This window comes from Lampetra fluviatilis, chromosome 70, assembly GCF_964198595.1.
Source record: "Lampetra fluviatilis chromosome 70, kcLamFluv1.1, whole genome shotgun sequence".
Lineage (NCBI taxonomy): Eukaryota > Metazoa > Chordata > Hyperoartia > Petromyzontiformes > Petromyzontidae > Lampetra > Lampetra fluviatilis.
The window spans coordinates 4,721,758-4,742,657 of NC_136344.1; the positions used below are offsets into that span (position 1 = coordinate 4,721,758).

The following is a 20,900-nucleotide window of genomic DNA, read 5'->3' on the forward strand; positions in this document are numbered from 1 at the left end:
TTTGGGGGCAAAACCCTTGTTGGCAATTACAGAGGTCAGACGTTTCTTGTAGTTGGCCATCAGGTTTGCACACATCTCAGGAAGGATTTTGTCCCTCTCCTCTTTGCAGCTCTTCTCCAAGTCATTAAGGTTTCGAGGCTGACGTTTGGCAACTTGAACCTTCAGCTCCCGCCACATATTTTCTATGGGATTAAGGTCTGGAGACTGGCTAGGCCACTCCAGGACCTTAATGTGCTTCTTCTTGAGCCACTCCTTTGTTGCCTTGGCCGTGTGTTTTGGGTCATTGTCATGCTGGAATACCCATCCATGACCCATTTTCAATGCCCTGGCTGAGGGAAGGAGGTTCTCACCTAAGATTTGACGGTACATGGCCCCGTCCATCGTCCCTTTGATGCGGTGAAGTTGTCCTGTCCCCTTATCAGAAAAACACCCCCAAAGCATAATGTGTCCACTTCCATGTTTGACGGTGGGGATGGTGTTCTTGGGGTCATAGGCAGCATTCCTCCTCCAAACACGGCGAGTTGAGTTGATGCCAAAGAGCTCCATTTTAGTCTCATCTGACCACAACATTTTCACCCAGTTGTCCTCTGAATCATTCAGATGTTCATTGGCAAACTTCAAACGGGCATGTATATGTAATAAACCTTCTCGAGACGGCTCTTGGAATCAGTTTTTTATTTTTCACTTCCACAGTTACACGCACTCCCCGTTGCTGACAGGCAACGGGAAGCGGGCAGACAACCAGCTCAGTCACACACGCACGTGGCACTCAGAGCCCCGTACGCGCGTGGCTCCTGCTCTCTTCGTTCCCAGGTTTGCTCCCGACTCCCTCGTCTATCTCCCTCTTCATCCCTCGGTCACGTGATACTCCCCAGCCAATCCTCCGTAGTCCGCCCAGCCCGTTCCAGATCATTCCCCGTCAATCCAGGGACCACGCCTCTGATCCGGCTTCCCATTAGCTGAGGCTCAACTTGGCCAAGCCAATGACCCTAGCTAACATGCCGTGATCACGCCGAGGCCATGCTCCCTGGCTCTCCCCTTATTGGCTACAAAGCGAGACCGGCAAGCCAATCGCCACGTGAGCCATACATGGCTCTTATTACATATATGTGCTTTCTTGAGCAGGGGGACCTTGCAGGCACTGCAGGATTTCAGTCCTTCACGGCGTAGTGTGTTACCAACTGTTTTCTTGGTGACTATGGTCCCAGCTGCCTTGAGATCATTGACAAGATCATCCCGTGTAGTTCTGGGCTGATTCCTCACCGTTCTCATGATCATTGCAACTCCACGAGGTGAGATCTTGCATGGAGCCCCAGGCCGAGGGAGATTTGACAATTCTTTTGTGTTTCTTCCATTTGCGAATAATCGCACCAACTGTTGTCACCTTCTCACCGAGCTGCTTGGCGATGGTCTTGTAGCCCATTCCAGCCTTGTGTAGGTCTACAATCTTGTCCCTGACATCCTTGGAGAGTTCTTTGGTCTTGGCCATGGTGGAGAGTTTGGAATCTGATTGATTGATTGCTTCTGTGAACAGATGTCTTTTATACAGGTAACAAGCTCTATGAAAGACACCTGGAGCCAGAAATCTTTCTGATTGATAGGGGCTCAAATACTTATTTCCTTCATTAAAATGCAAATCAATTTATAACATTGTTGACATGCGTTTTTCTGGATGTTGTTGTTGTTGTTATTCTGTCTATCACTGTTGAAATAAACCTACCATTAAAATTATAGACTGATAATTTTTGTCAGTGGGCAAACGCACAAAATCAGCAGGGGATCAAATACTTTTTTCCCTCACTGTAGATATTCGACTCCTCGAGAACTAACGTTGGGTGGTTTACCTTGAAAGTGTCCATCAAACAAATCAGCAACTCTAACACGTCACTTTGAACATCTGGAAATACCAGGGTCAGATGCGACTTCTGGACAAAAAGGTGTTTCTTTTAGGCAACAATTTTGAGAGCTAGCTGCAAGCCACTCTGGTGATCAGGGCAAGAAACATCCTGGTCATTCTAGCACACATGGACTCCATCACGGAGATGGTTCCCTTGACAAAACTTCACATGAGTCCACTTCAGTGGGCTCTACTATGTAAATGGGACCCATTTCATGGCATTCTCGATCAATGTCTAACTGGGTCCAATAGACATGAATTCTCATTTGCTGTGACAATATAATAGCTGTAGTAATCGCAAAGATTCTTCCAAGTTTCGCTCTCTAATGATAGAGGCTATGGACCCCTGTGTCAGGCAAGATACATTTTTTTCAGATGCCACGCGTTTTCGGTTGACTACATTTAATGGATGACGTTCAAGAACCTTGGTGTTTCAGGGCAGGTGCAGAACCTCATTTTGATGTCAAGCAGAGCCTCCACGGACAAAGTTTATGCCAGCCACTGGAGGGAGTTCTCCTGCTGGTGCATCAAGGCTAGTTAAGACCCACTGTTCTGTGGCATACGAGCTATTGCCAATCATTTCTAGGTAGTGTTTGAGAGTGGAAGCGTCCATAAAACTATGCCTTTCAGATATTTTTGCCATTTACACACACTTCCACGGAGTCCAGGTGGGTTCCTTGGTGGTGATGTCCAGGCTCCTGAGAGCCATGTCTCTGGAGAGGCATGATAGGCTAGCATCGGTTGCTCCTTGCCAGCCCGCCGGCCTTTGTCTCTATTGGACAGCAGGCCATCGAGAGTCGTAGTAGCTCTTTGTCTTGTATGGGAACTCAGTCAAGGTAAACGCAACCTCGAAAAGCCGAGAAGGAACATCCAGTGGCGTTGGTTACCCATTCCACCAGAGCAGCGGTAATATTTTGTACCAGGGCATCCAATATTCCATTGAATATTATTTGTAAGGTGGCGACTTCAAGGTGGCTAAACACGTTTTTCAGGCATTACAAACTGGACACAATGGTGGTGCTTGTTGCAGAGGTTCTAATCCAGCAGGCCACCCTGGTTAATACAGCGAATGTCTCTCATCATCTCCAATTAAATGTAGCATACACAGCATCATCACACACAACACCCCATGTCGCCATGACCCTATGTTTCCATGTCTTTGTGTCTCAATGTCCCTGTGTCCCTTTATCTCATGTCTATTTTTTACATGTCTGTGTGCCCATGTGTCAGTGTCTCCATATCTCTATGTCCCCGTGTCTTCATGTTTCCTTGCTCTATGCCTCTGTTACTCTATGTCCCCGTGTTTCCCTGTCCCTGTGTCTGAGTCCTTTTTCCCTCATATTATTCTTCCCATGTCTTTATTTCCATACGTCTCTGCGTGCCATGTTTCCACATCCCTTTGTATCCGTGTCTATTTATACGTATCTCCATATACCTGTTCCTCTCTGTCTCCATGTCCATGTGTCACTAGATAGTAAACACGACATTGACCTTAACTCTGGGTCTCTAAATCTTTATGTATCAGTGTCTATTATTCCAGTGTATATCTCTATCCGTGTCCCCATGTCCCTGTGTCGGCATGTATCCGCGTCCCAGTATCTCGGTGTCTCATTTATTGTTCCTGTAACATTGTCCCCGTGTTTTTTGTGTCTCAGCGTCCCTGTATCTCTATGCATCTGTGTCTCTAGGTCTCTGTGACCCAGTCTATCTCTGCGTATCGATTTCCCCACGTCTCTGGGTCTCTGTGTGTCCATGTACCCGTGCCTATGGAGGCACGGGTACATGGACACACAGAGACCCAAAGGACATGGGTCCTTTGGACCCTGTGTCTAGTCTTCACATGCCTCCCGTGTCCCTGTTGCACTGTGTCTATATGTTCCCATGTCTCTGTGTCACTAGGTCACTCAGGACTAAACGCGAGCTAGAATCTAACTCTGGTTCTCTGTATCTGTTCTTCCCGTATCTATGCCTGCGTGTTCCCATGTCCAGGTGGTGAACGCGAGTTGGGAGCTGGCTCAAGCCGCAAACTTCCCTCTCGTCCGACTGTTTGCTGTCTCCTTGAATACATCGCTCCAGCCCCTTGACGACTTCTCATCAGTCTATGCATCTGTGTCTCTAGGTCTCTGTGACCCAGTCTATCTCTGCGTATCGATTTCCCCACGTCTCTGGATCTCTGTGTGTCCATGTACCCGTGCCTATGGAGGCACGGGTACATGGACACACAGAGACCCAAAGGACATGGGTCCTTTGGACCCTGTGTCTAGTCTTCACATGCCTCCCGTGTCCCTGTTGCACTGTGTCTATATGTTCCCATGTCTCTGTGTCACTAGGTCACTCAGGACTAAACGCGAGCTAGAATCTAACTCTGGTTCTCTGTATCTGTTCTTCCCGTATCTATGCCTGCGTGTTCCCATGTCCAGGTGGTGAACGCGAGTTGGGAGCTGGCTCAAGCCGCAAACTTCCCTCTCGTCCGACTGTTTGCTGTCTCCTTGAATACATCGCTCCAGCCCCTTGACGACTTCTCATCAGTCGAACTTTCCTGGAGTCTCCCCACAGCCGGTACGTGTTCAAAATTGATCACCTCTCGGAGTTAGACACAGACAGTCCAGGAATTAGCATATGTGTGGCAAGATTTTAATTTTATTGATATCTGGTACCAGTATTGTATTGAGATTTAATACAGGAAACTGCAGTGAGTATAGCCTTCAGCTGACTAAGAAACATGTCCCTGTTCACTGAGTGGAACAGGCAGTGAACTTGTTCATATCTAAATTATTTGGGTCTTTCGGTCATTTCACGTAAAATAGAAAATAATAGATCACGACGTTTCGATCGCAACACAAGCAATCGTCTTCAGGTGAGAGAGAGAGAGAGACAGTTGCTGAGCCAATGTCTTATTTCGGCCTGAGATGGGTGCATCAAGGTAGGTGGGTGGAGCTGGTTTAACCACAGAGGCTGGGGCAGTGACCTTTGTATTGTGAGAGATTAGCATGAAAATGGCTGGGGCAGTGGCCTTTGTATTTTGAGAGATTAGCCTGTCCTGAGATGGGTGCATCAAGGTAGGTGGGTGAAGCTAGAGATGGTCCAATCAAAGAAGCTGGGGTAGTGGACACCCAGCCTGTCAATACAAAGACATCCAACCGAGTAATGAAACTCAGAGAGCCAGTTAACATCGATAGATAGGATGGAAACATCATAGCAAGTTAATACTTTACCTAGTTAATCACGTCCTTCCAATTATTGCTCAATTTGTACCCATCTTCTCGGTTGAAGTTGTGTCTATGTTTATATATCTGGATAGCTTCATGAACAAATCTTTGATGATAGCCAGTGGGTTTGCAGAGTTCCTTCGTCTTAAAAAAATCAATATTGTGTGAGCCCACAGCGTTAAAACTATGATCAGCCACGGCTGAGGTATTGGTCCTACTGTGTTTCAAATCCGCCTTGTCTTCACGAACACGGTCCGGGACATGTCGCTTAGTTTCCCCTATGTAACTACTGCCGCAGACACAACTCAGTTTGGAGACACGCAAATATTGCATGTCAGGGATCACATCCTTAACAGATGGGATCAGATCACGAATTTTATTTAGTGACCCCTGCTATGTATGGAAAGGTGATGGTTTTGATTGGGTCTTCAGATGTTTTTTTTCCCCCACGGTTGGGGTGACAGCTTTGTGAATTGTGCGGTCTGAATATCCATTAATCTTGAGGGCTTGGTATACGTGCTCCAGATCACTGGCTAGGTGGTGCTGGTCGGAGGTGCAACGGGCCCTGTGGTGTAGAGATTTGATGAGATAATTCTTCTTGGCTGGATGGTGGAAGGAGTCAGGTTTTAGATAGACATCCATGTGGGTGGCTTTCCTGTAGACAGTGTCCCAGTGACACATCTGGTCTTTTTCGATTAAAAGATCCAAGAAGGCTAACTTGTCATCCTTTTCTACTTACATGGTGAATTTGATGTCTGGGTGTATGGAATTTATGTGCTTGAAGAATTGGTTCAGTGCTAGCAGGCCATGTGGCCAGATGACGAATGTGTCATCTATGTATCTCTTTCACAAGGAAGGACGTAGCGTGGATGCCTGGATGGCATCTGTCTCAAATTTTTCCATGAAGATATTGGTGACCACTGGCAATAAGGGATAACCCATTGTGGTACCTTAATCTTGTTTGTGGAATGTACCATTCCAGGTAAAGTAAGTGTTGGTAAGACAGTGTCTCACCAGGGTTCGTACATCAGCATTCAGTCCTTGTTGGACCAAATCTTCAATGATTGCAATAGTGTCAGACACAGGAACTTTGGTGAAAAGAGAGACCATATCGAAGCAAATCACCTGGAGATAATGAGATTTCTTTAATAAGAGAAACCAAATGAGCTGAATTAAGTACAGCTGAGGTGGTCTTGCCAGTGAATGGAAGCAAGGTCTCAGACAGAAATTGGGCCAGTGTGTAGGTGTGTGAGTTAATGATGAGATGATAGGACGGAGTGGTGTACCTTCTTTATGGATTTTTGGTAAGCCATTAAATCTGGGTGGTCTAGCAGCAGAGGATTTTAGAGAGAGCCGCTTGGTTGGTTCGATTAGAGATGTCGAATCAGTGATGATATTGTTGGTTTTCGCAACCAGGTGGTTTATAGAATCTCTATTGATTTTGGTATATCTCTCTCACCTGAAGACGATTGCTTGAGTTGCGATCGAAACGTCGTGATCTATTATTTTCTATTTACGTGACTTGACTGAAAGACCCAAAGAATATGAATTCCTGCAGTCACGAAAGCTTTAAATCAAGATTGTTCGTATTTATTAGACCCGTTTTGCCATTTTGTCGATGATAAAAAGGACTTTACCTTTTCTGGCAATAATGCGGGTGTTAAGATGTTAAAACCCATAATAGACACCTATTAAAAGGCACCAAGTCTGTATTAACCACAAATACTTGTAGTAAATCATTGATTATGTATGCATTGTCGTTGAAATAAAATGGCCTAAACCAGAAAAAGCATATTTTATGGCTTTGTCTCACCGGTGCTATAGACTAAAGAATGCCAAAAAGTGATCAGCACAAGGACGATGCAAATGAAAAAGTATTAATAGCTTAGGTTAAGTAGTTATATCTATGGCACCTTTTTTTTGCCAGTGTAGTGACATCGGGAATGTCACTGTATGGTGCTGGCCTGAGAAGGCCACGGCATGCGATGCACTGTCATCGCATACATCCCATAGACGGGTGTAGTACCAACCCTAGCGGGGCTTGGTGTGCGCTGGGATAGCACGGGCACCACGCATAGCGTGTAGTGCGGCCTCCCACAAGCGGGAGTAGGAGAGTGTCAGCCCAGGGGCAGGGTTGCCCCGAGCCAAGGCACTCTGGTTGACCCCGCAGACACGTGATCTGGAGTGTTCACAGAGAGGCCCCCAAGTGGGGGGACTCGGGGTGATCATGTGTCTGGGGAGAGCTCTCGAGAGGAAGCTGGAAGGCTCTAGAAAGTGGGCGGGGCCAAGGGCGGAGCAGCCCCGACCCGTGGCGGATATAAAGCGGGTCTCTGAGAGGGATCGGGGTCGCTGCATTCTACAAGGTGAAGCTCTACGTCTACAAACTGGAAGCTCTACGAGACATCAACACGTGGTCGGGACCCGAGTGAAGGCCCGACCCTTCGTATCCATAACTTCTATGTATAGGGTAGTTAGCTGGGTGGTCACCACCCTAGGCTGTATCTTGGTGTTATGTGTTGATGTTACAATAAATGGGTGGCCTCTAAAGAACAACATCTGCGAATCAGTTTGACTCACTACACCAGTATCAAGATGATAAACAAATAAAAGACACCCTTTCTGGCAATAAATTCAGGTGTTAAAATATTTAAACAGCAAATAGACACCTATTACAATGCATCAAGTCTGAATTAACCACAAATGTCACAAGTATGTGTTGTTATGTGTCTTGAACTTCTTTTGCACCATGCATAGCCAATTGTGCTAATTGGAGGTGCCCGAAAGGGTAAAGCATTTTCTTTATTTGGTGTGTGAACGTCTTAACACTTGTATTTATTTCCAGAACGTATTTAATTTTATTTTGTTCATAATGGCAATGAGTCCCACAACTAGGGGAGAACCTGAAGGCACATCCACACGGAGAACATCAATTGTGCAACCAATTCGCTCTCAAAAATGTGCAACTAATTTTCGCTTACACCCAACGTTGGTGGTGAATATTTGAACTGGTCCTGGACCTCCCCTAGATAGACTGACAGTTAAATGAGTACCTGCCGTGCTGTATTAATATCAGCATTAGGCAGATAAAGGCGTAGTCGGGCATGTTGCGAGGCAACCACCTCCTCACGTGCCGTGTCAGCCTAAATAGGAGCCTGCTAATGGCATTTGCTTTACCAGATTGTTAAGAGGTTACACAGATAATCGTTGACCATGTCTGCGTATGTCTACGTCTCTCTGTGTGTCTAGCCCGCCTGGGCATGGGAGAATACACCGTTTTCTCTGCCGTCTGTTGGTTCTTTGGCCGAAACCTACATCGCACTCTGGGTGTCCCTGTGGGGTTGGTGCAATCCTGCTGGGGGGGCACCCCCATCGAATCCTGGTCCTCACCCCGAGCCCTGGCACTCTGCGGACTGAACACACAGCCTCAAAGCAAGTACGTGTAATAGAAAGCGATTGACTTGTATAAAGACACATAGACCCGTATAGGGAGCATATATAATCACAAAGAGTGAATGGGTGATTGTTTATGTATGTATGTTGAACTTATTTTGCATTGTTCGTAGCCAACCGTGCTAATCAGAGGTACCCGGGAAGGACAACAAACTAAACAAAAAAGGCAATTTTAAATAAATTAGTTTTCAATCTAGAAATAAAAGTGCATAGCTCCAGTGGGTTCCTAATATCAGAGGGAAGGGCACTCCAGACAGCAGCAGAAGCAAGTCTGAAAGCATGCGATGCGGTGGCCGTCTGTTTGATGGCTAGCAAAAAAACGCTGGGAGGATGACCAGATTCGCGTGATGGTCTATGCTCCTTCATGAGATCAGCAAGGAATTGTAGTTCAGTTGCGGCAAGCACTTTGTGTGTAATGCGTGCAACCTTATAATGTATTCATTCGGCACCCAGAAGCCAATGCAGCTTGGCGAGCACTAGACGAACATGGTTGGATCTTGCAGTACTCATCATGACACTGGCCAAGGTATTTTGTACACACTGCTGCTTGGTAAAAGTAAATTGCCAGACGTCCCACAGAGTACTGACTTGCAATAAACGAGCCATGTTGATGTTATGCTACATGTAACCGTGTTGGCTATGGCACGACTCATCACAGTCGAATATATCATCGAGCACTGATATGAAAATTTTAGGACCTGACTATATTTTGCATGTGGTGATCAAAAAACATTTCTGATTGAGTGTGGTGCCCAGGCTCTTTAGATGAGTAGAAAACTGAATCTTGGAGTCTGTAACCACCACACCTAATCTCCCACCTCCCACATTTGTTTAACATGAGCCTGAGTGCCAACCGTTAGAACTTCCGATTTTGTACAAAATACACGTGTACCACTCACATGCAATCTTCGAGGTTACCGATGCTCTCCATATCTAACTTGGACTTCACTGTGATATACAATTGTGTATCATCAGCATATTGATGGCACCTGGTGTCATACGATAAGATGACATCGGTGATTGGAGAGACACGTTGAAATTAGGAAGAACCCGAGGATGGTCGCCTGTGGTACAAAAACTAGACACGGCATCGGCAATGAAGTTCGTCACCCAGCTTTACGAACTGTGATCGACGATGTGTAGGTATGGCTTAATCCACTCCAGTGTCATACCTGAAACACTGAACTTTGACCTCAGCCGCCTGATGAGTATATAATGGTTGATAGTGTCGAAGACAGAGATCAAGACCAACCAATGTTGCAGTGCACTGATCATCCATGATCTTGTAGAGGTCATCAGTGATGTTTAATATAGCCATATCAGTGCTGCAGAACTTCCAGTATGCCGACTGCAATGGGTTAAATATGCCCATTGCAGCGACGTGCAGAAGTAACTGCTTCAGACAAAGGCACTATATAACCCTAGAAATCGTACTCAGATTTGATTGGGCGATAGTGTGCAGAGTCACTATGACTCAAACCAACTCATTTCAGGAGCGGCGTTATCAGTGCCATTTTGAACCAGTCTGGAGAAAAGGCTGCGCTGAACTAAATATCTGCCAGGTGTACAATCAGCGAAGTAAGCACGTCTGAGCATGATTTGATAATTGGCATGTGGATATAGTTGCGTAGCGACGTCTTATTTGGCAGGGGAGTGATGAACATCGACATCTCTACCACCAAAGTTTGTGCCAGGGTCTCGAGTTTTGCATTGGTTCCAGGTTGATTAAACTCAGATGACAGACTGCATTGCTTTCAAGTTTGAAGCAGGCAACTTGATCATTACTATTTTATTGGTGAAGAATGTTGCAAGGAATGTGCAAAATAGGTTAACTAGTTGATGGGTGGTTGGAATGCAGCAGACCCGTCACGACATGTTACGGAATATGGGGGTCATGAGCCAACCAATTTATTCGCAGAGAATATAACAATCTGCGAGACTCAATAATGAGTTGGTTGGCAGATATGCAGGTGGCTGTGCAAGAGAGTCGGAGTCTTGAAATCGTCCTCCTCCACCTCCGCTTAGCAGTGATCGCCCCTGGTGACAGCCAGTTACTGCGCACTTTCCCCATTTTATTTGTGCTTATTCGAATGGGCACGAGTTCATGAAGAACAGCAGTGGTGTCATTTTCGAACTGAGCTGCAAATGAATCAACCGTCAATACAAGATTTAGACACACCGGTGATGACCAGATGTCCAAACGGTAACCACTCTTTGGTTTTTTCGGTAAAGTCACGTAGGTAGAAACAAAATAAAGTTGAATATAAAAATAACAAATAAAATAAAAGCATGTGGTTAAGTCGCTTCCAGTCTCTATATGATATCGTTGTGATGGGTGGGTGAATAATCGGTAATGCCATTTTGCACATCACGTAATTGCTTAATTACGTCTGGTGAGTCGTCATATACCCAGGTGTTGGTAATGGCCAATATGTCGAGTCCACAGTCATTAATCAGATCCGAGATCAGTGCTGTCTTGTGAACTATGGAGCGTGCGTTGATTAATCCTAAGTTGAGGAGCCCTGGTCTAGGGTTAGGCTCAATACCTGACTTGGGCAGCAGTATATCAAGGGGGAACTGCACATCACCAATGTGTACAAAGCCCCTAATTCAAAATGGCCAAAGCCAGCACTCCCAAGTGCACCAATCTGAGCCCTATACATTGGTCACTTTAACAGCCATACTATGTGAGGTTATGCAGTAGGTCAGGCTGACGGTGAAGACCTCACCGACGGGATATCTGCCGAACATCTACACCTGGTTTTCGATTCCAGGCAGCAAACAACTTTACATTCTGCTCGCTGGAAATGCGATGACAACACGGACCTCACCATCGTTTCCAAAGATGAAAGTGGGAGCACACTTGACGTATCCCGCCAAATACTCTCAAGTTTTCCCAAAAGTAAACATAGGGCCATCATCACCCACATCGGCATCAAAATCCCCATTATTTAGTCAAAACGATTATCAAGGCTGAACCTGGTCAAATCTGACTGGAACCACTATAAGGAAGCTGTAGAAAGAGTAATGAGTCGAATTCCGGCGATCCTGGAATGTTATTACCGTTTTTTTGGCGTCCTTACTGCAGCTGCCAAGAACAGCATCGCCCAAAGCTTCCTGAAGAATACACTCCCTGCTGGACAAAAGGGATCCAGGATCTGATCCAACAGTACAACCAGTCGGGCAGCCCATAGGTTGGAAAGGCCCTGCTAGAGTCTTTAGACTCAGTCAGACATCAGCAGTTGATTGAGTGGATTGAAGGCCTGGAATTCACACACTCTAGCCACCATGCCTATTCCCTACCACGACATCTGGGTGCTACTAACCAAGCAGAAGACTCGACCGCACAAGTCCTGCCCGACTCTATAGCCTCCAAAATAGTGAAGAACACTAAAGGACCACTTGACAAAAACATAAAGCAAGAGTACCTCGCCAATTAAACCAGGCATTGGCCTCAAATTATTCACAAGACCCGACCACCATCAGCACAGAGGAAGTGATGGTCTGGATACATTGAATAAAGGTAAAGCTGCTGGCAGAGATGATACCCCCCACAGAATTCCCTCATCAGTTAGGCCCTAGGGGACTCCAATGGCTGGCAACCCTGTACACCAATATTATGGAAACCAGACGCATCCGAAAAGCATGGCGGGAGGTGATGATCATTGCAATACCCAAACCGGGCAAGCCAACTGACGACCAGGTAAGCTATAGACCAATATCACTCCTATGCACGACCTATAAACTCAGTGATCCCTTAAGAACAAGCGGGATTCTGGCCTAGACACAGCTGCTGAGACCCAGTTTTGGCCCTTGCGACGCACATTGAGACTGGATTCCAGAAGAAATCCAAGGCTGGCGTAGCCTTTGTTGCAGCATCATCATCCCAATGTGTTGTTGCTGCTTTTGTTGCTGCTGTGATTGTTGTTGTTGCTGTTGTTGCTCTTATTCCTGTTGCTGCTCTTATTGCTCTAGTTGCTGCTGGTGTTGTTGCTGCTCTTGTTGATGCTGCTCTTCTTGCTGCTGTTGTTACTATTGTTGTTGTTGCTGCTGTTGCAGCTGCTGTTGTTGTTTAAAGGCTATTTGCCATGTCGCGCTAGAGCCAAGTTTTGATACGCTGCCCTCACAACACATCTACGTCTGGCTTGGGGCCACGCATTATCTACAGGCATTTCCGCATATTCATTGCATGTGACGTCAGTCAGTGCACAGTGAGGACACGGTGTCATCACATCATCTCTACGCGTCTTCACTCATTCATTGAATGAGGTATCAGGCAGTAAGTCATGTGGACATGGCATCACCACGTCATCTACACGCATCACAACTCGTTAATTGCTATATTCTTGGTTCTTTCGGTAAAGTCACGTAGAAGGGAAATAATAAAATAATAAAAATTTAACATAATAAAATCAAATTCTCACGACGTTTCGGCCACAACACGGGCTGCTTGTGTTGTTTAATATTTTATTATTTCCCTTCTACGTGACTTTACCGAACGAACCAAGAATATGAATCCCTGCAGTCACGAAAGCTTTAAATCGTTAATTGCTGTTTACCTTAGCAACACGACTCGGTTTTCCAGTGAAAAAGAAATATCAGAAGCAATTGAATGACTCACGACAATTGGACTATTTTTGGACCTTGGACCTTTTGCCCAAATTATATATGTACACATCAAGGCGTGTGCATATATAACAAAATTTTAAGTAATGTTTTACATCGTTTATGCTCTACTGAATGTCTAGGAAAAGCAAAGTTAATCAAGTGATGGACACTCAGTATAAGCCTTTTCGCAGTCTATCTTATCTTTGCAAGCTTATCAGCGTGGTGCTGGCCACGTCACCTTATCATGAGCTTGCTAACAACACTTGTCCCAACAGTTTATCTAGGCTACATCAGGGATCGTTGTCTTTGTCTTTGAGTGTAGTGATCAACTGGAACCGACCGTGCTGTGGAACGCAATGATTAACCCTCTGCTCAAAATGAGCCTCAAAGGGGTAATCTGGTACCAAGGTCAGTGACATCAACACATACATACACTCATACATACACAACAACAGTTGCCATTTGCCACTTAATGGCACTGACATTGCCACAGCGCTTTTGCCAGACTAGGTGCACTTTCAGACTATCACAATAAGTGTCAGTGGCTCGTTGGTAGGTCACGGGACAGGCCCAGGTGTTATGGGTTTACTGAGATGATTGGGACCACCTGTGCTGCCCATTGTGCCAACTTGCTGCATTTTAGCTACCCAGCATTGCGCTCATTGTTGGACCATCAATCTAACACCCTCTGTTGTTGGAAGGCGACTGATTTAAACTACCTATTAGCATAATTAAATAGCCTCCTCCATATAGGCCGATATATACACTGCTGGTGTTAGTAATCAGCCCCAAATTCTCTCACACCACATCAGTCCACCATTTCTCTAGCCTGTGCCGTGCCCATGTAACTTCCTCTATCCCACAAAATAGAAGCTTCTTGGTCAAGTTAAGATGTTAAAGAAGTCCACATTTCACAAGTATGTAGAAAGACGTCATAATTGTGGCCAAGAAGACTCAAAACTTCGTATAAAGTGACAGGCCAGATATCTTCCACACGGCGTTAAAGCAGCTGATAATACGATAATGCCATTCGACTGATTCAAAGTGATACCTCTGCTTTTCATAAGCACACTGCCCAAATATGGTAACTCCTCCAATCTCTCTACAAATGCCTGAATACTCATATGAAGTTCAGCAAGTGGAGTATTACATAAATAAAATACCTAGTCAGGTGCTTTGTTTTAGTCAGGCTGATGGTAAGGCCACACCTCTGAGTGGCACACTCCACGTTTCGCACCAGTTTCCAATTTCTCAGAGTGAGCACCAACCACGAGATCATCAGCATACATAACATGGTTGACAAATAGGCAACCACCCCTTTCCTGTGTAGTGACATGGGAGGGGCTGCTGGGGGGCTCTAGGACCCTGGGCGGCCCAGGCGCTTGGGCCCCTTGGCACCGGGCGCTGGGTTCCCAGGCGGCCCAGATGCTTAAGCCTCTTGGCGCCAGGCGTTGGGTTCCCAGGCGGCCCAGGCGCTTAAGCCCCTTGGCGCCACCAACGGGGGGGGGGGCTGTGTGTGATCTGTGGGATATCTGGGGGCGCACACGGCCCGACCCCTCGTTGGGGACTAGGCATAAAAGGGGAGCTCCCTGGACGATCAGGGCCAGTTGTAACTCAAGACCCAAGACCAGCCATCTGAGGACCCTCGGATGCTGTGAGAGCGAGTGGTGGGACTCTGGAACTCCCGGCTCTACGTCCTTGTGAGGGCGAGTTCCAGAGCGTAGCCAGAGTAGTGTATCTAGGCTGTGTACCTAGGCTGTGTACCTAGGCTGTAACAGAGTAGTTAGATTGTTGGACTGTTGGAGTGTTGGAGTGTTGGATTGTAATAAAGAAGTTACCTCTACAAGTGTCTCCGGAACCCATTACATTTGGAGTCAGAAGTGGCCATGGAGACAAGAAGTAAGCCTTCAGTCCTGGCGGCGATGTCGAGGAGCAAGCAGCGATGGGGCGGCCAACGCCGGCCGACAACGACGCCGCACCGCCGGCTGAGCAGCTGTCTGCTCCGCCGACCGTCCCCTCCACAGCGTCGGAAGCAGGGATGGAGGAGGCGCTGCTTCGCCTCGCAGAGCTGCACTGCGCCACCGCCTCCCTCCTGGGCGGGTGCGGCGCTCGCGGGCGATGGCGGGAGGGAGAGAGGAGGCGCAGCGCTCGCCCGAGCCCGCCGCCACCACGGGCATGGTGGACGCCACCGGCATTCCCGCCGCGGATGTGGGGGATACTTCCGGGAATGACATCACTTCCACCGGAGGAGCAATGACCGCTGGGAGCAACGTCACTTCCAGGCCCAGCGCGGTCAAACCAAACAACGCCGCGTCATCAGCGCTGCGACCTTCACCGCCGGACGACAGCTGGCTTCAACCTAACATACCGCGTCATCAGCGCTGCGACCGGACAGTGAGAGCGCCATTCTTACTGTAACCAGCGCCGGGGCCGGCCCATCGATCGACACGCTGGTCGCCGCCTCTGCTCTGGCCAAAGGTTGGAGGTCGGGAGACCAGGCCCCTGACACTTCGTCCATTTACGCGCTCCAGATTAATGATTTTTGTTGACATTTTCTTCGTTTTCGTCGGGGAGCCGTGATTGTTGTTGGGTAAACTGTGTGGAGCTTCGCTCGTGAGTGTTTTCAATGTGGGTGCGAAACTTTGCTTGCGATTGTTAACAATGTATGGTTTGTATGGAGCTTTGTTCGTGATTGCTAATGTATAGCTTGTGCTGTCATTGTTAATGATGTATAGACTGTATGGGGCATTTATCTTGAGATGGTGACATGCTGCCAGGGATTTGGAATTGTCGTGCTGGTTCTCAAATATCTTGGGGTGCAGATCCTGACCAGGATTGCCCAGTGGGTGTTGCGTGTCTAACACGAGAGTTGTGGTCCCGTCATGCTATGGCTGACGGCTTGACCTGACAGCCCGGAGATTGAAACACTCTGTGGCATGTCTAGCCTAGTGGGCTGTGCGCTCACATGGCTCGGAAAGTGTGGTCCCGTCATGCTATGGCTGACGGCTTGACCTGACAGCCCGGAGATTGAAACACTCCGTGGCATGTCTAGCCTAGTGGGCTGTGCGCTCACATGGCTCGGAGAGTGTGGTTCCATCATGCAATGGCTGACGGCTTGACCTGACGGCCCGGAGGTTGAGACCCTCCGTGGTGCGTCTGAAGCTGTAGGCTCACCCTGACGGCCCGGAGATTGAAACACTCCGAGGCACGTGGAAACAGTGGGCTGGAGATTCATAGTGTTCAGGTGTAATTGTCCCATTACGTTGGGACTGTATCCCTCAGTTGTTAGGGTGCATGTTGTGCAGTGAGTGAATGATGGGTCGTCTCAGCTTGGTCGGTACAGCTATATGCTGCGATGCGAGTCTTGGAGAGAGACTGGGTCTCAGCTCGGTTGGTACAGCTATATGCTGCGATGCGAGTCTTGGAGAGAGATTGGGTCTCAGCTCGGTCGGTACAGCTATATGCTGCGATGCGAGTCTTGGAAAGAGACTGGGTCTCAGCTCGGTCGGTACAGCTATATGCTGCGATGCGAGTCTTGGAGAGAGACTGGGTCTCAGCTTGGTCGGTACAGCTATATGCTGCGATGCGAGTCTTGGAGAGAGACTGGGTTGAAGCCCCCCCCCCCGATATGGCCGACGCGTGCTACTGGTTGTGACGCCACGTCGGAAAGGCGGTGGGGTGGTAACATGGAAATTCCCCCCCGATATGGCCGACGTGCGTGGTTTTAAGATGGAGACGCCACGTCGGAAAGGCGGGGGGTGCTAACGAGTGACATGTAATGTCGGCGGTGGTCCTCATTGAGGGCTGCTGGGACGCAAGCACGGGATGCCTTGGAGATGCGGTTCGCGCGTGCGGCCACCATTTCTGGACAGGAGCAGGCAGATTAATTTTGTTTGTGTCATGTCAATTTTATATATATATTTTTTAAAATGTAGATACTGGAGCAGCCCTGAAGTGCGACTTCTTTGCCCAGTACATGGGTCGGCCCTGAAGTACGACTTCTCGACCCGGGACATAGACAGACGTCCGGATTAGTGTGTGTAGAGGGATGCTCGACATGTTGGTCTTCGCCTTCTCTCCACCTGACGGATGGGAGGCTGGCAGGGTGGTGTGGAACCCTGCCATCCATGCGGTGGTTGTGCATCTAACGCGTCGGAATCTGTACATTTGTTGTTGTTAATTCCCCGTTTTATATGCGGATCCCGAGGAGGGCTAGGTGTGCCGCGGGTCGTTTGTTCACGTGTCATTGCTTCACCTTTTTGTTGATTGACGCTTGTATATAGTGTAAAGTGTACAGGTTGGTTATGGTATTTATGGTTGCTTTCTTGTTCTCTTTTCTTTTCCTGTTGAGGCTCGCGTATTTTTTTCTCTCTCTCCCTTTCGTTAATTTAAACTTTCTAATTATTGACAGCCGGGACGGCTGGAGGCTACATAGAGGAGGGTAATGTAGTGACATGGGAGGGGAGGGGCTGCTGGGGGGCTCTGGGACCCTGGGCGGCCCAGGCACTTGGGCCCCTTGGCGCCGGGCGCTGGATTCCCAAGCGGCCCAGATGCTTAAGCCTCTTGGCGCCAGGCGTTGGGTTCCCAGGCGGCCCAGGCGCTTAAGCCCCTTGGCGCCACCAACGAGGGGGGGGGCTGTGTGTGCTCTGTGGGATATCTGGGGGCGCACACGGGCCCACCCCTCGTTGGGGACTAGGCATAAAAGGGGAGCTCCCTGGACGATCAGGGCCAGTTGTAGTTCAAGACCCAAGACCCAAGACCAGCCATCTGAGGACCCTGGGATGCTGTGAGAGTGAGTGGTGGGACTCTGGAACTCCCGGCTCTACGTCCTTGTGAGGGCGACTTCCAGAGCGTAGCCAGAGTAGTGTATCTAGGCTGAGTACCTAGGCTGTGTACCTAGGCTGTAACAGAGTAGTTGGACTGTTGGACTGTTGGAGTGTTGGAGTGTTGGATTGTAATAAAGAAGTTACCTCTACAAGTGTCTCCAGAACCCATTACATTTAGCGAGTGGAGTATTACATAAATAAAATACCTAGTCAGGTGCTTTGTTTTAGTCAGGCTGATGGTCAGGCCACACCTCTGAGTGGCACACTCAACGTTTCGCACCAGTCTCCAATTTCTCAGAGTGAGCACCAACCACGAGATCATCAGCATACATAACATGGTTGACAAATAGGCAACCACCCCTTTCCTGCAACTGGGCATTAAACCGCCTCCCATTGTATCTATACTAGATGGAGATGTATCTGTACAGCAATGTAACGATTCCCAAACTGTGTCATCAAAGATGTAAAATAGTGTAGGGGCCAGAATAAAACCCTGTGCATCCCAAGGTGAACAGGGAATCGCTCTGACTACCAGCCATGCAGCTTTACCTGGGCCTTCCCACCACGATAAAGGTAGTTAATAACTGAGTAGAGGGTCAAGGGCATCCTTCCAATCCTGTGAAACCCATGTTGTACTATCGGCACTTGTAATGATGTCATATAGGGCAGCCAGCACACCATAGCCAATCTTCCTCAGAAGTTCACTTGAGAGGCCATCTCTGCCTGGTGTTTTACATGGTTTTAGGCTCTGCCTATTTCCTCCAATATTGAGACAGCAACCCAAACAGGGTCAACCTCACCTTGCCCCATTATATTATTTCAGTTAAGGGGTTATCCATCCGAGCACTTTACAGGAATTCTAAAATAATCAAAAAATACATTATCTTGGATTGGAAATCACTCTTTTTCCATTTTTGGGTGCTGCAACTTAGGTTTTGATGGGAGTAAAGAGTGATTTCTCATCTATTATAATATTGGTCACAAAAGCCTATATGTTAAAGTGGTTTGTGAGTTGGCAGATCAGCTCCAGAGATGGTAATTTGGTGTCAAGGAAATGGGCCTAATTCACTGTTCCATCACTATATAGTCCACCAGTTGTTCTTTCTTCGACCCGGCATACATCGATGACATGTGAATGCACCAATGCTAGAACAGCGTGTTAGTGATTACAAGGCCATGGGCTGCACAAAAAGTCTCATTCTCTTACCGTTGTTTTTCAGCTGATCTGGCCCATGCCTCCCAATCACTTCTGCCCAAGTAATCGCATTAAAGTCACCAAATAAGATGCTTTTATCCCAAGGGGGCACTTTAGCCAGCACCTCGGACAGGTCATATAATGCATCAGACTCATAAGTCTTGCCCAGCTGATGACACAGATGTCATCATCTATGGTTATCTATCTTTGGTAGAAGTGTAAGCTGCCACCACCATTCCTGGAACTCGCAGCTTGCATTTGCCTAAGACTCACTGCTTCCCACATAGATCAACCACTTTTCAATGCCCCTTCATTCTTTTGTTCAGTTTCCTACCATGAGTGGAGGAGGACACTGTCCACCTCTTGAGGTGGAGACAGAACCAGCTCACCAGACCTCCTGTATTCCAAATGGGTCCAGGAGGTACTGGTTCAGCGCCCAAAATGTGCCTTAAAATGTTAAATTGTTAATGTGTGAGTGTATGGGTCTCCGTGTATGTACAGGTAGACTTGGGCTTAGCGCAACCCCGTAGAATACCGAATCGTCAAAGCGCTCTTTGATTTGGATAAAATGCTTCCAAAAAATGTTAATAAAAATATCTAAACATTGCTTACAAGTGTAGTGTCAACGATTCAGAGACAGAGTTTCTAGGAGGCGCTTTCTTTATTAACAACTTTCACGGTCTCGTCCGCACACTCTCCACAGGAGCTCGCCTGTGCATAATACTAGCCATCTAACACTCACGGTGCTGACTGAGATAGCCAACTACTATCCTTCAAAGGGCAATATCTAGCAGAGATGGCAGCGACGACGGCGACGAGACGAAAGCAACGACGAGATGAGTCCATTCCCAGAACCGGCAGCCTCGAGCCACCCACTCTTGGCTCCATTCATGCTCCCAGCATGGCCTGGCTCTGTCCTGACCGCACCTCCCTTCTCAAACCCGCTAGCAGGTTCCAGAGCCTCCAGACGGGGTCCTCCGTGACCCTTACGCTAGTTCCTCCCCTTTGCCCACACCCCGTGCATGCCCTCACCGGCATGTGTACTATCTTTCCACCACAGTTTCTGCTGCTGTCCACCAACCAGCGCTATTACACTACACACGTAAGAACATGCAGCAGTGCTGGCCGATAAAACGTAGCCGCCCCCATCATTCACTCAGCCAATGAGAGCGATGTACACTGAGCCAAACAGACCCCACTCCCCACGATTCAATTATTACGATTCGTCGTCACGATTACATTAAAAAATCGATTTGTTTAGCCAGGTGATAAAGAGTCTCAGGATCCACCTAAAATAAACCTCACCACATAAATTTACACAGAGGGCATCACTAAGATTACGGAGGTCCTGGGGGTCTTTGAGAAATTCCTGGACTGGCAGCTCAGCAGCTTCCCCAACCTCGTATCCCACCGCTCCCTTGTACAAGTACAGTACATAATACTTACTGACGTTAAATTGTATTATTATTTTACTTATGAAAAAATGTTTACCATCTGTATTATAAGCAATATTACTTCTACCCCAATGAAGCCCTCATATATTGCTCATACGTAAGAAATAATGCTGTCCGGAAACACATCCCCATGTAGTATACAATGTATAATGATACCTTTAGTGCTGCATCAATTAGTGCTAACTTCTCCAGAAACGAATATTGAATGCTGAGGTCTGGCTGTATATCTGTGTGAGTCTATGGATCTCCCTATGCGTCTAT

General features: G+C 47.5%; 1 protein-coding gene across 1 annotated transcript in view; it reads left to right on the forward strand.

The window, feature by feature from the left end:
* SIAE (sialic acid acetylesterase) overlaps nucleotides 1-20,900 on the forward strand; it is a 60,479-nt gene that overhangs the window by 24,296 nt on the left and 15,283 nt on the right. Inside the window, exons 5-7 of the mRNA XM_078883254.1 lie at nucleotides 4,318-4,456; nucleotides 8,353-8,539; nucleotides 13,487-13,572. Of these exons, the coding sequence (XP_078739380.1) occupies nucleotides 4,318-4,456; nucleotides 8,353-8,539; nucleotides 13,487-13,572 (412 nt within the window). The remainder of the gene's footprint in view (nucleotides 1-4,317; nucleotides 4,457-8,352; nucleotides 8,540-13,486; nucleotides 13,573-20,900) is intronic.